Below are 18,603 nucleotides of genomic sequence, written 5' to 3'. Positions count from 1 at the left end.
TGCAGCACAAAGGCAGGGATGACGAGGTAGCGAGGAGTGATGGTCAGCCTCCTGTGGAGTCGTCGTTTGTCCGGGCTTGCCGGGATGGGCGGCGACGATGAGACACGAGGACTACGTTGCCCTCTAGCTGTTAAGACCGAGACCCGGTTTTTCCTGAAAATTATTATTTTCTAAAATAATATTTTTAAATTTATTTCTATTTAAGATTATTTCTTTCGTGATATTTAATTCACTCATATAATTTAGAGCTTCATTAAACCAGGTGTCTTTAGATTTTTGATTATAAACAAAATTAAAAATTCTTTATCGGTCTTTTTTCTTCATTCTTTTAATTCATTTTTATTGTTATTTTTTATTTTTATTTAACAGGTGCGAGAAACACGACGAGTTAAAATCAGTCGAGTACCCAAAGATCGAAGTAGAAGATTCAGTACTTGGAGATAAAGTAGTAAAGAAGGATGTTAAACATGAAACATTCCTCTGCACAGAATCAACAAACGTAAGGAAATCTAACGCAATTTATTTTATCATTTGATAAAATTAATTTTTTTATCTTCTATTTTCAAGAGTAGTACAAGTATTTAAAATGTTAACAATAATACTGTTTTCCTAACTTTTATAGTTTATAAGGAGGAAAAATTCTGTTCAACAGCAACAGTACTATCGATCGAATGATTACCTTTCTGATTTTTATATTTCTCAACGTTCTATTACCTTGTAAACAGCAAAAATACTGTTAAATTGTAATAATATAATTTGTAAGGATGTGTGCATTAAAGTAAGTATCTTTGATGCCTTAAAATAGAATATCTTAAAGCAGGATTGAATTTCTATAAATTTTTAGAAATTGTTGCTGTTTAAAAAACTCATAAAACAGTTTATTGTATTTATTTTGGTAAGAAATTTTCAGCTTTAACAAGGAAAATATTAAACTTTCACAGTTTATTTTAATTTTAATTTCATTTTAAAGTCTATACGATTTTCTATAAGATTTATCACTCTAACTTTCTTATTATGTAAAATAACAAATTCGTTTAAAGTTCCTACTATTCTTTGGATAAGGGCCTAAAACTTATGTAAGTAAAGTTTTTTGATATCATCAACCATTGGCCTAGGGATGGAAAAAATTGGGTTTTGAAGACAAAAAAAAAATCATACCTCCGTTAATATGTACAGTATTGAATCGGTTTAAAGTGGTCGTTAGTCCGCTAAACATTACCTAAAACTTTGGTCTGAAACAATTTTTGATATAACCAACCCTTACGGCAAGGGATGAAGTTTTTCTAGAATTGTAAGAAGATGGAGCATATCGTATGCTAAACATGTAAAACGTTTGGTTCCATGCAATTATTGTCGTTTTGAGTAAATTTGAAGGTTTTCTTAACTTTAAGTTGGACATTTTTTTTCCCCTACTTAGCACCGGTGAAATCTGCCTCCGCCTACCGGCGTGCCGAAAGAGATTTTTTTTACTTGTGAAAGTAAAGATTATAAAAATAAAATTATTTAAAAAAATCAAAGGAAACATTTTAAATAACCACATATCTTTTCTAAAACTATAAAATCATATAAAAATTTCAGTAATTGGTCATTTTGAAATAAAAAATAAAGAATACGATTCAATAATTAATATGCTTATCATGACTGCAACCCTAAAAGATTCATAATTATTAAGTAATCTTTTTATTTAAATTAATAAATCTCTATTGATAATTTAAAGATTAAAATAAATGGTTGAGGTAATTGGTTTGTATGACATTTCTCCCGCGACCAACCCGTTCGGTCGCCCGAAAGCATAAGACCAAATGTCCGTGCCATAAACGGTACTGAGTACCGTTCGTACTCAGTTCGAACCGAGTACGAAATCAGTTCAGCGACCAGTGTCCTACCTAGTTCCCAGAGCTAACCTAATTGCGTGAGCGAACTAAGCGTGGTGCCTCACACCACTAGCTTCATGTCCCACCGCTCACTTGTCATATATTTTTAAAACGGGTAGGCGCACCCCGTCAACTACTAAAAACATATATGACCCTCAATAAATTTAATTTATTTCGTCAAGACATTCGCTGTCTTGCAGTCAGGCATTCGCTAAATGCCAGAAAGTACCTGTCCAACATTTTTAAAGAGCTTGGAGCCTTAATTGGCTGGTAGCCATAACTCTCGGGTAGCTTTCCACAGCAGCACGGTAGAAGTCTTTTCCCTGAATAAATATCGCAACGGCATCAGGGAACACCCACACGGCCCGATAATGCGGCTCTCGCCATATTGACTCGCCGCTTATATGAGCAGCTAATTTTCCCCTTGACCTCTAAGTTCCAGTGTGGCCTGAGTTCTGGCCTCCCCAAGACTTGCCCCCTCCCCGCTGACGCACAGCTCATCAGCTGCCAGGCGAAACCAAAATAAATATTGCTTCAAGTACCCGTGATTGGAGAGCATCTGGGCACCCGTTGCACTTAACAAACCATCCGCCCAAGCCATGCATAAATCTAAACAAGGACTTTCCCTTAGTCGTGGCTTGCCATTCTTGCTGCCATGCATCCATCGCGAGACTGTAAAGCCTCCTACGCAGGCGGGAGGTGGGCAACTGTTCGAAATTTAGAACCGGTGCATTGCGATCACCGTTTCGCTCCGGTACAGGCCCGGCTCGAAACCGCATCCCAAATATCCCGGTCTCCCTACCTCTTCGCAACTTCCACATGAACGACCGAGTTTTCTCTACTCAATCTATTTTGAGAGCCTTACGGTGGTGGTCTTATAGGAGGTTGTTTTAAAAACACCAGTGCATACAATTAAGGCTGTGGGCTGAGCACTCCTTAAATGTTGAATAAGTGCTCGAATTCTGTCCGACCTGTGCGCCCAAACGGACGCCGCATAAGAGGCCACACTTTCGAAGACACCTCGGTACACCATGTACAAATGACGGCCCGACAGTCTGTAATCTTTCCAATAAATCTCCCTAAGCTTGTACATCACAGAGACGGCGTCCGCCGTATTTGACTAATGCGGTTGCTAAACAGCAGCTTTTCATCAAACAAAACATCTAGGTACTTATTAACTTTAACTCGGCTGATTACACAGCCTTTGTACTTAATGTGTGGTTTACGGCTGTACGATAATGTGCCTGCACCCTTGAGAAGCATACACGTCGTCTTGGGCACAAAAATCTTTAAATTTTGCATTTCCATCCAGCCCTCTGAGGTCGACAAAGCCGCCTGCGCCCGGTCTTCTGGCTGCAACTTTCCATGAAATCGGAAAGCACTCCGAGAACAGCCTGCCAGGCGCCTCTCTTATGACAGGCAGCAGATGATAGAAAATATCCGGATCAAGTTAGTCAATTCACAGTGCTTTTCTCAGTGCCATTTGAGATACCATACGGTTTCATTTGAGAAACCATTCCACAGCCCACACGCCAAGGAATAATATCTAACCCTCCCTGACTTCGACTTATTAATTGAAGCCGACCACCAGCCGACCGCCCCCCTTGATGGCCAGGCCTCGATCGGGATGCCACCTATGCAAATGCCTCGGCAGATATTTGTAACAGTAAAATACAAATCAAATTTTGCCGGTCGTTGTACAGCCCCGACGACGAGAAAGTAGAACACTGTTCTTGCTGATAAAGCAACCAGTAATGCAGTGCAAGTTTGCAGTACTAGGTCAGAGGCCGAGAAGCGATATGGTTGAGGTAAACATTATTTCCAGGCCAAAATCTTTTCAGTAGTTTTTGAAGTTATATTGGTAAATATATATATATACATACAATACAAGTATTGTATATATACAATATTAATTCATATCAATTTAATACATATCCTTTTCCTGTAAGATCAGTAAACATTATTTTGTTAGCGATTCATCACTAAAGAAAATGTATTATTTTACTTATGACTAATTAAAGTAAATCGCCTTTATACATGGTTGAGGGTGTTTTATGTAATGTAATCTTTTTACTTACCCTACCACTTCATTTTACAAAGTTAAAAATAAGTTTTTAATTGGAAAAATATACTTTATTTTTATATGAATGATTCTTAGATTAACCTTAAGCTAATACGTTTTTAATTTAATGAAATAACTACTTGAAATATTTCATTCCGAAGCTGGGAATAGAACCCAGTACATTTACGTTACCGCCTGGCTGGTTGCTCTAGCAACTAAATTAGCTAGTATATTTTATTACAAAACAGTAAGTTTCTTCTAAGTTCAGAACAATAAATTTTTTTATTTTTATAATTAAAAATTTAATCTTATAATCTAAATTTTCACTTTTCAATGTTGTATAGTGAACGCCTACGCAGCGGCTGAATTCTATGATGAAATGGTTTTAATTTTTATAGGCCATAATAAAGATGAAAATTTCATTACTGTCTACTGACATTTTTACATCAACAAATCGAAAGTTTGCTTATGATAAGATTAGGGGTTCTTTTATATTAATATTTCACATATAATATAGCCTATTACAAATTCCATATTTTTATTTTATTTAATCAAAATTACAAGCAAAATATTTAAGAATAACAAACGATTACACACGATTGATATATGTTTGAATGATTTTGTTGTTCTTTTTAGAAAACAAAATATTTCTTGCTTAAGACAACGATAGATGTTTCAACAAAGAGCGGAAGTACATTCAGCAGAGTTCAAAGTATTTCTCATCCAGCTGATAGTGATGGTAACCCGCTTACTGATACTGACGGTTCCAGTCATCCAAAAATATTGTCTGGTAAGTATTAAATATCATTATAACTACAAAAAATTTCTTAATTTAGAAATAATTACTAGTAAAGCGTACACGTACAATGTATATAACTGGAAAAATCTCGTAGGGATGCAATTTTCTCTGGTAGAAAGCTTCGGATAACAAAGGGGGTTTTCCCCGACACATTTTCAACGGGTTGAAAAGGTGTACAGATCCAACTATATCTTTAAACGAGAAAATCCTCGATAATGTATTACTAATTCTCACATTTTTCAAATAACTGGCATAATGCAATTTGGTATACCTTGATATAACTAAAGGAATTTTTAGGAATAATAATAAGCCATGACGAGTTAAAAAGGGTATTGAATTTCAACAGAAAAAAATATTTCTCTGTGTAAATAGTAAACGTCGAAAATCTAGTTCTGGAAAAATTCTGAAAACAAAATTATACAAAATACTGAACTAACACTGTTCAGTATTGGGCAAATATTGAATTTCCACCTGTGAAATATTAAATATTTAGGTACTTTTATATTTACATCTTCATTGAGTTCATTTCCGCTTATGAAAAAATATTTAATGTAAAACGTATAATTTTAATTATTTTTACAATGTTTGTTTGCAGAAAAAAATAGTTTATCTGATTATGGGTAACATAAATTTTTTTTTTATTTATTCATAAATAAAAAAAGTAGGTAGGGAATCTTGGAGAGCTGCATCAAACCAGTCAAATGACTGAAGACAAAAAAAAAAAAATATTCATAAAAAACTACTTACATTCTCAAATTTGTTTTTTTTTAAATAATTTTAATAAACTCGACAAAATTTAAACGTAAAACGGCGGCTACTTACTGTTTTTTTAACACTGAAATTTTTTCGTTCATTTACTTAATTAGGAAAAATAAAGATGTCTTTTATGATATAGTTTTGATGTTAGGCTATTCTAGTTAGTTACATTTACTAGTTAGGAAAAACCGGTGTTTGGGGCTGATAATCTGGAGACTTTATCGTGTAAATATTGTCACGGACATAATCATCGTAAACTAGGTTTATGATGTTATAAATTATCTAATACATTTTAGCATCCGATTAAGCTACACACATACGACATTAACTATGTTTGGCTTTGAGTCATAAAAAATTAGACAGGATAATATTATTAATTTTTTTAATTAAATTATTTAATAATATATCTTATGGTCCAACAAATTAATTGCAGCAAATTAATTTTTATGTACCATCTGCTTAGTCAGATTTATTAATCTTATTGCCAAAATCAGAAAATTAAATTATTAGTTTTTTAAACTTCTTATAGTAGCTTATAGTACAAACGAATAACTGATAAAATCTTCTTCCTCTTGTTCCTTACCTCTTATTATTTTTTTGTTTTATTTTTGTCTTCTTCCCTCCTTATATTCTTTTTCATCGTTTTTTTTTACAATTAAGTGTTAATGAAGCTGAACGTGAATCAATCTGTAAGCCACTATATTAATAAATATGTTTAGTATTTGTAAGAAAACAAACGCACAGATTTTCTAGGCTAGCATATTTTTTCACTAAAAAGGAAAATAATATTAGCCATGTTTATTTCTTTATCGCACAGTAAATTAAGAAAGCTGACAGAGCTGGGGGTCATCTGTTTTCAGTTACGGAGATCCTCTCAAACTGAGAGTGACCCCGAGCGTTGAGCAGATTTGGTTTCGAGGTATAGGGAGCTCAGATGTTATTAGCACAAGGTAAGGCAGGCCAAACGTGATTATTGGCGTTCCTTTGTTCAGGAACAAGATAACAAAGATCCGTAGAGTGCTGTTTATCGAGTGCTAGGGCATAAACGAAAGAAGGACTTTCTTCTGTCCGCACTGTCGAACAGGCAAAAAGAGTGGTCTTGGATAAAACTGAGATCCTACGTACTTTATTAAACTTTTTTTTTGCCGGTAGCTGTAGAAACTGCTTAACATCATCCTATTTGAAACGATGTTGCTTCTCATCGCGTGGATGTTTTGTCTTCAGAAGCTACTGAGGCGGAAGTGCGTGAAATAATCTGCAGCTGTGGTAAAGTTCTTGGCTTTGATGGAATAACGGTGGAGCTCCTTGTTCGTTTAGTGAAAGTTAGTGGGAAAATATTCACTAAACTATTTAATAAAATGTTGTTTGCGGGCTATTTACCAATTTGATGGAAAAAGGGAATAGCTAAATTGTTGTTTGAGATTAATTCCTCATATCAGCCTCTTACGTCATTGCCAGTTGTTAGTAAGGTCTTAGAGAAGATACTATATCTGTGTATTAATAAGAGGTTGACATCGTAACGGTTATTGATGGAGAATCAGTATGGATTTCGCCCTGGTAAGGGGACGAAAGATGCTATTTTGAGTTTTAATTGCTATTTTACGAGTTCTCGGTCCTTTGTTGTGGAACCTGGTTTTTGACCGATTTCTGGGATTGACATACCCAGAAGGGTTCGCGGTCCAAGCTCTCGCCGATGACTATCTCCTATTAGTCTGTAGTAATTCAGGACCGCAGGTAGAAGAAAGAGCGCAAGCAGTTTTATCAACTGTAGAGGGTTGGATGGACAGTTAAAATTTAAACATTTCTGTGCACCACACGAAGTATATGCTTTTTAAGGGCGTAGACCAGGGGTTACACTGTATGATAATTTTAATTATCATACAGTGTAACCCCCGTATTAAGTATAACGGCTTTGTAATCGGCAAGTAAGATTTTACAAGTGCCTAGGTGTAGGGCTAGGCGAGCCGGGGGTATGTCGGAGTGAAACGGCAATTACAATGCTCCGAATGCAAATTTCGTACAGCTGCCCATCTCCCACTAGCGGAAGAGGTTTCAGAGTCTCGCGATGGAAGCACGGCAGCGTGAATGGAACACCACGACTACGGGAAGGTCTTTGTATAATTTTATACAAGACTTTGGGGATCGGTAAGCTTCAAGATCATTTTTAAGGGAAACGAGGCCCAAGTGCTCACCCATCACATAAATTTGAAACAATATCTGTTCTCGTTTCGCCTGGAAACTGATGAGCTGTGTGTCTGCGGGGAGGCCCAGCCGAATGTACATATGACGTACGACTGCCCGCTCTTGCGGGAGGGCAAAGCTTGGGCCTCCCTGGAACTTAGAGATCCAGGGCAAAATTGGCCACTTATAAGCGAATCAGTGAGGCGTGAGTCACATTGTCGGACCTCCTGGGAGTTCCTTGATGCAGTCGGATTGTTGAACCGGCGTCAATAGTTTGCGTAAGGGAGGATTCTTAATCGCTTTACTGAAAGAAGCTACTCTGCTGGAAGAAGCTATTCGTAAGTAATGATGAACTATCGATCTATAGCTCCAAGTAGCTATATAGGATGGATAAGCACTTGTTGGCATACAGCGACCAAGACGCAGCAGAGAATGGCTGTCCTTATTTAATTAAATAGACGAGAAAAATTTTTTAATTTATGAAGCTCATATTATAAGACTCATTCTCCTACCCACTGCCATTAAATGGCTCCTATCCATTTAGAAAATATAGGTCATGTGAACGGCTGGACAGAAAAGCAACTGATGCTTATGCTGTTCACGCAATTCGGTTAGCTCTAGGAGCTATTAAGAACTAGATCAAGATACAGTAGCCCTTTGAGGCACGGACATTCTGTCTCGTGTTTTAGGACGACCGAGTGAGGTGGTGGCAGGAGAAATGCCAATAAATCCAATTTACGAGTTTTAACCGTTGTCAAGAATAGTAGTACTGGGTATGACTTGGGGATTTTCCTCGACTTATCCGGGGCATTTAACAATTTGTGGTGGCCTCCTGGTTTATTTAAATTATTGAAACGTCGGTGTAACAAAAACGAATTGCTTGCAGATAATGGACGGCTACTTTGGGCATTGAGACGTTCTACTTTGTGATGGTGGCCATGAAGTGAAGAAGACATTGTTTACGGGTTGTCCCCAAGGCAGTGTGCCGGGCCCCTTGTTGTGGGTTGCGAAGTTTGATTCTTTGATGCGGCTGCGGTTTCCGACGGCTGTCACGTTGTCGCTTACGCTGGTGATCGAAGGATGTTCCTGGAATGAGGTTGAAGTGCGCCTCACGGGCATGCGGGATACTTGAGCTGTGAGGCCGTCAACATAAGATGGCATTCAGCCCTGGTAAAACCAAGATGATACTGCTGAAGAGCCGTTTGGATATGACGCGGCGAGTCCGTTTTTTAATGTCAGGCTATCGAATTCGAAGAGTTCACATTCAGATGAACTCCGAGGTGCTCTTTGACGAAAATTTTAGTTTTAAGGAGCATTTACATACGTCGCAAAGAAGTGCCTTCTTGCCTTATTCGACCTGTGGTTAATCCGGATTAGGGGGGGGGGGGGTCTGAATTTTAAGACAATGAGGGCCCAGCGCATTCTGTTGTTTTTTTTGTTAACGGTGACAGGTGGTTACTGTAAAATTTCTCGTGAGGCTGTCCTGGTTATCGCTGGAGTAAAACCTGTTGATGTTCTTGCGCTTGAGCGTCAACAACGCTATTTCCCAAAGAAGTTTGGTTAACTATCCTCTGCTAGAAAAAGAGAGATTGAGAATGATGAATTTCAAGGGTGGCAGACTAGTTGGAATGAGTCGGCTGAACGGCCTTACAGGCAAGGTCTTTTTCCTGATGTGAGGAATCTCCAGGGCGCCTCTTGCGTATCTCCTAACAAGTATATAACTCAGTTTCTTCGGACCGTAGTACGTTTAGGTTGGTTCGTTTCGGCCGGGCTGATTCGGGTCTGTGTCCATGGTGTGGCATATTACATGATCTTTCATGTTTTATATGTCTGTCATCGGTATGGTGAAAAACGATTAAAGATAGTGAGGCAGCTCGGGGATATTGGGTCTATTTTAGATTCAAATGTTAACTGGAAAAGACGGGCTGAATGGTCAATTGTGGAAAACTTCATGAACGTTTTGATTCTTCAGCGAGTTGCAGAGGGCGTGTTGGATGGGGATTTCGAGTTACCCGGGTGGTTAGGAACCGCTTGGGCGCTTTCATGTCGCCAAGATAGGAGCTCCGTAGTTTTGTTTCGTTATTTCGTGATGTTGTTCGTTTTATTTCGTTGGTAGAGCTATAGGTCAAAATTTAAATATTTTATTTCAACGCAGTTCTGTTCGTTTGAGTAGTTTGTTTTTGCTATGGGTTTATTAATAGTACGTTCTTCCACTGATGGAAATATCATTCGTGGCATTTACATTGGTGGCATCCTGACGAAGGCGAAGCTATTAACTGAGAGAAGCTATTCGGTCTGCAGGTTCGGAAAATGACTTCCGATAGAGCCCAACAGGGCTAGGTACGGAGGGGATGGCTGGCGACCGGAATCGTCACATGGCGGGATCTTCCCCTTCGGATTCAGGTGTAGGATTTTTCCTTAACGCGGCTTTAGCCGCTTGACGGCTAAACAACTACAACTGTGGGTTGATTCTGATGCACGACTTACACAAACAAACACACACAACTTAATTAAAAATATTTATCATTTTATTTAAATATATTTTTTCGTTTATTTAATTAAACGATTCTAAAGCGCGCGCGCATACTGTATTTGTACGGTCGGTAGCTGGAGTAGCCGCGAGGCTTAACGCACCAGGTACCGAGTCGACCGGGTGATCGAGTTCAAGATCCGGTCAAACCGAATTACTTTTTTACACTTTAAATATTGTTTATTTATTTAATTCTACCGTTCACCTGTGACGTTACAACAAAGTAGACGACTACAATAGCATTTTTTGGGTTGGGGGTGCAATTTTGTAACAATGCTTTTTGTAAATATTGTTATTTTTTATTCGTTGTGTCTAAGAAAAATATGACCTTAATTAGGCGAAATCTCGAGATATTGAGGCGATCGACTTTGGTCTACAGCCTCAACCCCTTCACTTTTTAAGTTGAAATTTTAATGTCATTAACATAGAAGTAATCTGACCAAGTTTTGTCAAAATCGGTCCAGTAGTTCTGGAGATATTTACAGGTGATTTAGAGGCCAACATCAAACACACCTACACGGGAAAATTAATATCCGGAAAATTTCCATACGGTTTTTTGGATTCCTTAGGCGTCAAAACGTTAAGATCCAGTGAAAACCGCGTATGCCAAAATCGGGCAGATTACAATACTTTCCTTTCTAGAGCTGTAGCTCTGTATTAGCGCTATCTAGACGTGAAAGTTAATATTACGAATAGAAATCTTAGCATTAATATTTTATAATTAAAATATATCGCTAAAAAGTTTCTTATAAATAATTAAGTATTATATTTACGAAAAGGATTTGAAATTTTGTTTTGTGTTAAAAATCCGAAAGCTTTTTAAGGATTGAAACTTTTGAATGAGACGTTAATTCGCCGCGGAAATCGGCGATATTAATTAAAATATATTGATAATTAAGAAGTATACACTTTACAGAGTTAAACATTATAAATAATTACACAACTGCAATTATATTATAAAGACTAAAATTGAATAATCTGTTCAGGACATAATACGTAACTGTCGTGTAACCTAATAAAAGCAACCTACATCTAATTGACGGACAGATGTTTTGTTTATATTCACCACCTGGAAACCGGATGTAGATTCATGTAAAATGACGTACAAAATTTCGTTCTAAATATAGTCGACCGTTTGTTTCATTAATACGAATGCTATTCCTGTCTTCTATTGTGTTATTATCTTCTCTTGTTTAATAGTAGACGAACAATTTAAAATACGTACTCGAATTAACTTCTTACCTAAGCACATACATCTATTCTCAAGATAAAAAAAGTAGTTTTTGGAATATAATTACTAAAATTTATTCCATTAGCAAAATTTCCACCCGATTTACCGGCCTTTCATTTTGAGGTCCCGGTTTCGAATCCCGGTCAAGCATGACATTTTCACACGTTAAAAAAATCCGATGTGGACAACTCATGACTTCCTTTTAAGCCTATTAAATTACATATACACATTTTTTTTAAATAAAAAGTATATAAAATTTTATTTCATTAAAAACTTATCATATTTTTTCATGTTTTTTTTTCTTTTGTTATTACTAAATTATTATTCGTCGTAAAAAAGTTTTTACAATGAGAGGTTAATAGTTATTAGTAAATAAATATATCTAAATTAAAAAAAAAAGTTAAAAAAAAGAGATGAAGTCTGTTTTGAACCGATGTGTCTTTCCCTAAGTTTGAAATATTTCATTAATTCAAATTTATTTGGCTATAACTCTGGAACCGATGAAAATAAGTATCACTTATGATATGCACTTAAAAAGCTCTCAATGAGGGCTTATTACCGCAGTTAAGAAAAAGTCCAAAATTCAAAAAGAACACTTTTGGACACTTTTGATTCAGTCGATTGCAATCAAAAGGGGAGGTGCAGAACTAGATGTTACAAATCCAAAATTTTAACATCCTACGGCTAATCGTTTTTGTTATGTTACAATACATACGTAGTACAGACGTCACGCCGGAACTAGTCAAAATGTATTCAGGGATGGTCAAAATAGATATTTATGTTGAAATCTGGAAACCAAGGTTTTTTTTCAATAAACAATAATTCCTTTATTTCGTACAAGGAAGTAAATACTGTCATTCATCTCATCCTCCAAAGTAATACCTAAACGGTGTTCCCAGAGGTTAAAAAAAAAACAAAAAAAAAACGGTTTTACTGCAAAAAGTTTACAGATAATATTTTTTACTTTACGTATCGTGTGAATTACCTATTCTTTTTTATGTACATCCATAATAGAATCTTAAATTTAAAATAATTAAAATATTTAAAAAATATTATATTATGCGATTTGACACGAGCGTCATAGAAATTCGAAATTAAAAGATTTAATAAATAAAAATATTTAAAGAACTTAATTATCGGCTACCGATTACATGCGGCTTATACTTACATATTAAATCGGTATTAAAATACGTCTGAAAATTATTTTATATGATTGAACTGATTATTTAAATTTATTGTATCAGATAAGATAATTACTGATAACCTTTATCTTATTCTTGTTCTTCTTCTTATTATTATTTAAATATAAATCTGAATGATTATCGTAATTCAATTGGATTACTTCATATTTTTTTAAATTTTATTTTTTAATATAAAATATTCGCTTATTATTATGTAGTTTAAATTTCATATTTTATTTACGTAGACATCTATTAAAGAAGGAGTTTGAAAAACTCCGTCTGTAAGGGGGAGCAGATATTTTAATATAGATTCTTTATCTTCCAAAGCGGAAGTGAATATGCTATTTAAATTTTTTGTTAAAGACAAATTGACACGTATTTCATCATTTTTCGAAAATCAAATCTGTGTGCAAGGGGGCGGAAGAAAGTTTTGTATGAAAATTCTAAATATTAGCGACAATATACAATGAATAATGATTGTATTCTATGAAACGACTCCGGTCCGCTATGTCATATTGTTCAAATTCGATGATACTATCATGCGGTTTAAGTTCGATTCGAATTATTATTGTTTGTCATTCGTTTAGAGAAATTTAAACGTAGATAGACCGATTTGCCGATATAATCGCTGAAATATCAACATTTAAATTACGGTAAGATTTTACAAAAATGTAATGTTTCTTTTGAAAAACTATTCTAGGTATAAATCGAAAATCCACGCGAGCAAGTTGCGGGTTACAGTTAGTTTGAATTAATTTATGTCTACATTTTTCCAAACTCTTAAGGGTTGGAATGACGCATGGAGCATAGGGAGGAGGTGGAATTGATGGCTGAACAATTCGGCCGGGCGATCGACACTGGCTGAGATAGGGTCCTACGGCGGATTCGGCCGATGGACGGACCCTTAGGTAGTGGCCAGTCCACTAATCGCCATCATGACGCTGCTTCCGGGGAGCCGTTTGTTAAACGCAGGCGGAAACCCGGGAAAAAGTGGTGGTCTTCTGACCTTACCGTGCCGAGCGCAAGAGTTTAGGTCTCCGCCAGAAGAAGATACCAGCGCCGCACCCTAACGGGGATTATCATTGATGACAAGCGCGCTGAGGGTTTGCGGATCTACTGGCGCGACCGTAATGAGTATTCACGCCATCAAGATTTCTGAATAAGAACCCCATATTAATGCCGATCTCCGTGGTGGAGTTGTACCATCATGGCTTTTCATTCCGGGTTTGAATCCCGGTCAGACATAGCATTTTTTTATAGGCTACTATTTCCACGAGGCTAATGACTGTAGCAGTTGATGCCTGTAAAACTAAAAAAATTACCTACAAAATACTTTTAATATTATTTTTAATAAAATCAGACCTATTTAACAGGAAATCTAGGGAAGGTTGATTTTCACTTCGTTATAACTTTATGTATATATTTTTTCTGTTCAATAATTTCATATCCTTCTACTTACCTCCTATTTGATATTATAATGCGAATACCTTTTACTTATTTAACGAAAATAATTTCACAAAGCTTCTAAAAAACGTTGGTCTACCATAACCTAATTGTCTAATTAACTAAACGACAATAATTAGGATCATCTTACCGACAAAAATCAGCTACAACAAGAGATAAATATTAAGAATTAAAAGACACGGATGCTGAAAAAGCATTGCTGACAAACATTAATATTTTTTTCTGGTTTGATTCTACTGTGAATTATACCCTTTTGAAATACGTGAATTTTGAAGATCGGTTATGAAGATATAACAATATTTCCTAATCCGTGATCTGTTAGATCGAGAGTGTTATTGATACATGGCAAAGTTAGCCTTCAACCTACTAACAAATACTCCGTTTGAAGTTTGAAAGTCGGACAATTGTTTGCAGAGATATAAGAGCACAATATCGAACCTACCAAAACAGCAATCCAGGGACACTGCAGGCTTGGCATTCCTCCCGCCGCCACCCCATTCGGCCTTCCTAAAGCATAAGACCGAATGTCTGTGCCACAAACGGTACTGAGTATCGACCAGTATCCTAACACAGCCCTAGAGCTTACCTAACAGTGTGAGCGGACTAAGCGTGGTGTGCCATACACCATCGGCTTACGTGTCCTAACCGCTCATTTGTCATATATTTGCTAAAATGGGTACGCGCATCCTGTCAACTACTAAAAATATATATGACATCCATAATAAAATTTATTTCGTCTAGGCAGAAATTCGCTGCCACGCTTAGGTCGCTGAATGCCAGCAAGCACCTGTCCACCATTTTATAGCGCTTGAAACTATAATAATTGGCTGGTGGGTCAGCTTTCCACGGCAATGCGTTAAGAGTCTTTCCCTTAAGCAAACTAGGACGCCGCTTGAACAAAGCAACATAATCTACGAAACTCCCACACAGTTTGACAATGCGGCTCTCGCCACATTGACTTGCCGCTTCTGAGTGGCAGCAAGTTTCAGGGTGGCCCGGTCTCTGACACCCCCCCCCCCGTCAAGAGCAGGGCAGTCAGACATCAGGTGTTCATTTGACTGGACCTCCCCACAGCTCATCAACTGCCAGGCGGAACCGAAACAGATATTAGTTCAAGTTTGCGTGGTTGGTGAGCACCCGAGCACCCGTTGCCCTTAAAAACGAGCTCGAGGGATACCATCCCCCCAAATCCTGTATAAACTTATACAAGGATCTTCCTTTAGTCGTGGTGTCCGATTCCAGATGCCATACTTCAATCGCGAGGCTCTGCATCCTCTTCCACAGGCTCGAAATATGCAACTAAACGAAATTTAGATTCGGTGCATTGTGATCACCGTTCCGCTCCGGTACTGGCCCGGCTCGCAACCGCTTCCCAAATACCTCAGCCTTCCGGTCTCCTCGCAATCCCCACAAGGCTAGCCGAATTCTCATCACTGAATGGGCTGGGAGAGCCTTTCCCAATACGGTGGTAGTCTCGTAAGAGGTTGTTTTAAAAACACCAGTGCATACAATTAAAGCTCTGCGCTGGGCACTCCTTAAATTTTGAAGAAGTACTCTATTCATATCCAAGTTATGCGCCCAAATGAGCGCCGCATAAGAGGTTATGCTTTCGAAGAAACCTCGGTACACCATGTACATTTGACAGCCAGACAACCCATAGTCTTTCCTACCAATCCTCCTAAGTTTGTGCATCACTTAGACGGCGTCCGCCGCTACTTACCTAATGTGGTTGCTAAACAGCAACTTTTCATCAAACGAAACACCTAGGCACTCGTGAACTCTAGCTCAGCTGATTATACAGCCTTTATATTTAATATGGGGGTTAAATAGAACGGAACCCTGCGGGCTTCCCCTGGTAACGGATTTATTTACAACTAGGTGCGCATCCTTAAACAGAGCCGTACGGTTAGACAAATAGTTACGTATGTACCACGGCCTGCCCAGAGACACTCCGTTTGTTACCAGTCGATAGCGATGATTGATCTATTCTCCATGATGTGCTCGCATCACTTTACCATTCTAGCCTCACACGCAGTCCGCACGGGAATCCCATTATTATTAAACAAAAATGTTTAATTAACAGAAATTTTTTTAATTTATTTAATATTAATTTATCTTATTTAACGTAAATTTAGTTCTATTATTTTTATAATATTATTCATTTGATTGATTCTAATCATTCAGTTCAAACCCAGCTCACAATGATAGAGGTTTACAGTCCACAGTTCATTAATTCAATTCAATTCATTTACGCTTCAACCAGAAAATCTCTACTACTACATACTAGTGTATGTAGCAGTCTAGATTTGCGATAACGTAAGGATTCTAACGCGGGGTTAAACATCTAAATCTGTTCTACCGTTCAGCTGCAACGGTGGACCAAACATGCATACGTACACCCTCAACTCATACACTCCTTTTCGGGCAGTCGTGTAAAAAGGAGCGGATTAATAATTTTAAAGTATATAATTACACGTCTAAATTTTCAAAGCCAATTTAATATAATTTAATTGCTTTCTTGTTCTAATAATTGAATAATTGTTATTACGTAAGATTTATTTATATGATAAATTACACTTTGTATCATTTTGTATCACTTTGTATATTATGTCATTCGTTTGTTTCTGTTTCAGATACATTATCTGCAGTGTCTCAGAGTTTCAGTACTTCTTCTAGCAAATCCAAATATAATAAGTAAAATGTTATGAAAGCTTGTGAAAATATAATACTTGCACATATATATAAATATCAGTTTGCACCTTATTATAATGTAAAAAATAATAAATAATAAAACGATAGAATTTATGCTGCAAGTAAATAGATTAATAGAAACATCATTCTTTAATTTTTAATTTTTAATTTTGGAATTAGTAAAGTAATGTAGTTTTTTTTTATAAATTAAGCTTTATAGAATTATAAAAAAAATTATTTTCCAATTGTGTAATTAATATTTTAATAAACTGATATTCTGAGAATTTTGTTTTAATTTGATGTTTATAACACATCTATAAGCGAATAAAATTATTGTAATCTGATACAGGTGACCTGCTAAAAGTACTTGGATTTCCCTACATTATTTCTAACTTAAGACGCCATAAATTAATATACAAAGTTAGTATCCCAACCTTTACAGTTTTCATAAGTAACAATTCGCTCTTGAAAAAAAAAGGAAAAGAAATATTCAAGATCAACAAACATTTTAGGACTCACGATGGCTAATTTAATGACTAACATATGACTAATTATGGTCTCCTATTGCATTCTTAACTGTTCCTCTTCAATATACCAAAGGCACAAAAATGTAGATGATATCAACTCTATAAATAACACGTTAACTATATTACGGCTTAGGGAGTAGCTGAATCGATACTTCCAGAGAAATCAACTCTGAGTATATCTCACATCTTTCAAACGTCACAGGAAAAGATGGCGTTGCGCTTGCGCTTGCGTAGTTTAATAACGTTAAACTAGTGTTATTCAAAGATAAAATATACATTTCTATAATAATATTATTTACGCATCATTTATTTCATTTTTTAAACATTAGATTTTCAATTACATTTGACGTTGTAAGGAAAAGCTTGTAGATCTAAAATGAAATATCAACATACCACAAAAGTAGGGTAGCCATTCTATTTAGAAAAGATAAGCTTATTTAGAAACGTGACGGCATAAGCGGTTCCTCGTTGACTTGAAGTGTTTTATGCCAAGTCTATCTAAATTCACGTTATGCTCGACTTTACACGAAGCATCTTCAACACGTTCGCTATAGGAAAGGACTATGTAGTAAATGATATTACTATAAAAAAGCGACTGTTATTAAAAACCCTATTAGAGTGGGATAAGTAGTGTAAAATAGTAAATTAATGTATTCTGTGGAAAACAATGGTATGTACAATAAAACCCGTTTAGTAGGAATACTTACCGAAAATGAATTGCCTACAAATACTTTTAATATTATTTTTTACAAAAATACCATCCCCCAAATCCTGTATAAACTTATACAAGGATCTTCCTTTAGTCGTGGTGTCCGATTCAAACCGTCCGAATCAAACCTATTTAAGAGGAAATTTTGGGAACGTGGATTTTCACTTCGTTTACAGAGGAGATATCCAGGTTATCCAGATTAAAGGATTGTATGTTTCACTTAATGAGGTGTGTGTACCTAAAAAACGATAAACACTTTATTTACTTTAAATAATTGTATTCAAACAATCAGTGTTATGTATAAACGCAAACGTTTGCCTGTTAGTTTTTATTTGCAACAGCACCAATCGAGAACCAACAGACCGAAGGCTTTTAAATTTTCACGATGAAGATTCCCTTAGTGTCATCCCAGGGAAGGTTTTAACACCCACCGGGTTGGTCTGGTGGTGACGAACTCGTCATCGCAAAATCAACTAATTTTGGAAGTCGAGATTTCTAAGGTTCAAATCCTAGTAAAGGAAAAACTTCGGTAACTTTATTACCGACTTAAATCCTACATCGTGGATACCGGTGTTCTTTGGCGGTCGGGTTTCAATTA

At 36.4% G+C, this 18,603-nt stretch overlaps 1 protein-coding gene across 1 annotated transcript in view; it reads left to right on the top strand.

Annotated features, from left to right (window-relative positions):
* LOC142325999 (uncharacterized) overlaps positions 1–17,053 on the top strand; it is a 42,820-nt gene extending 25,767 nt beyond the window's left edge. The window contains exons 7-9 of the mRNA XM_075368046.1: positions 370–499; positions 4,573–4,726; positions 16,712–17,053. Coding sequence (XP_075224161.1) covers positions 370–499; positions 4,573–4,726; positions 16,712–16,776 — 349 coding nt within the window. The 3' untranslated portion in view covers positions 16,777–17,053. The remainder of the gene's footprint in view (positions 1–369; positions 500–4,572; positions 4,727–16,711) is intronic.
* The last annotated feature ends 1,550 nt before the right edge of the window (positions 17,054–18,603 follow it).

This window comes from Lycorma delicatula, chromosome 6, assembly GCF_047948215.1.
Source record: "Lycorma delicatula isolate Av1 chromosome 6, ASM4794821v1, whole genome shotgun sequence".
Taxonomy (NCBI): domain Eukaryota; kingdom Metazoa; phylum Arthropoda; class Insecta; order Hemiptera; family Fulgoridae; genus Lycorma; species Lycorma delicatula.
Note: the sequence above shows the minus strand (reverse complement) of the source record. Positions and strands in the feature narration are given on the sequence as shown.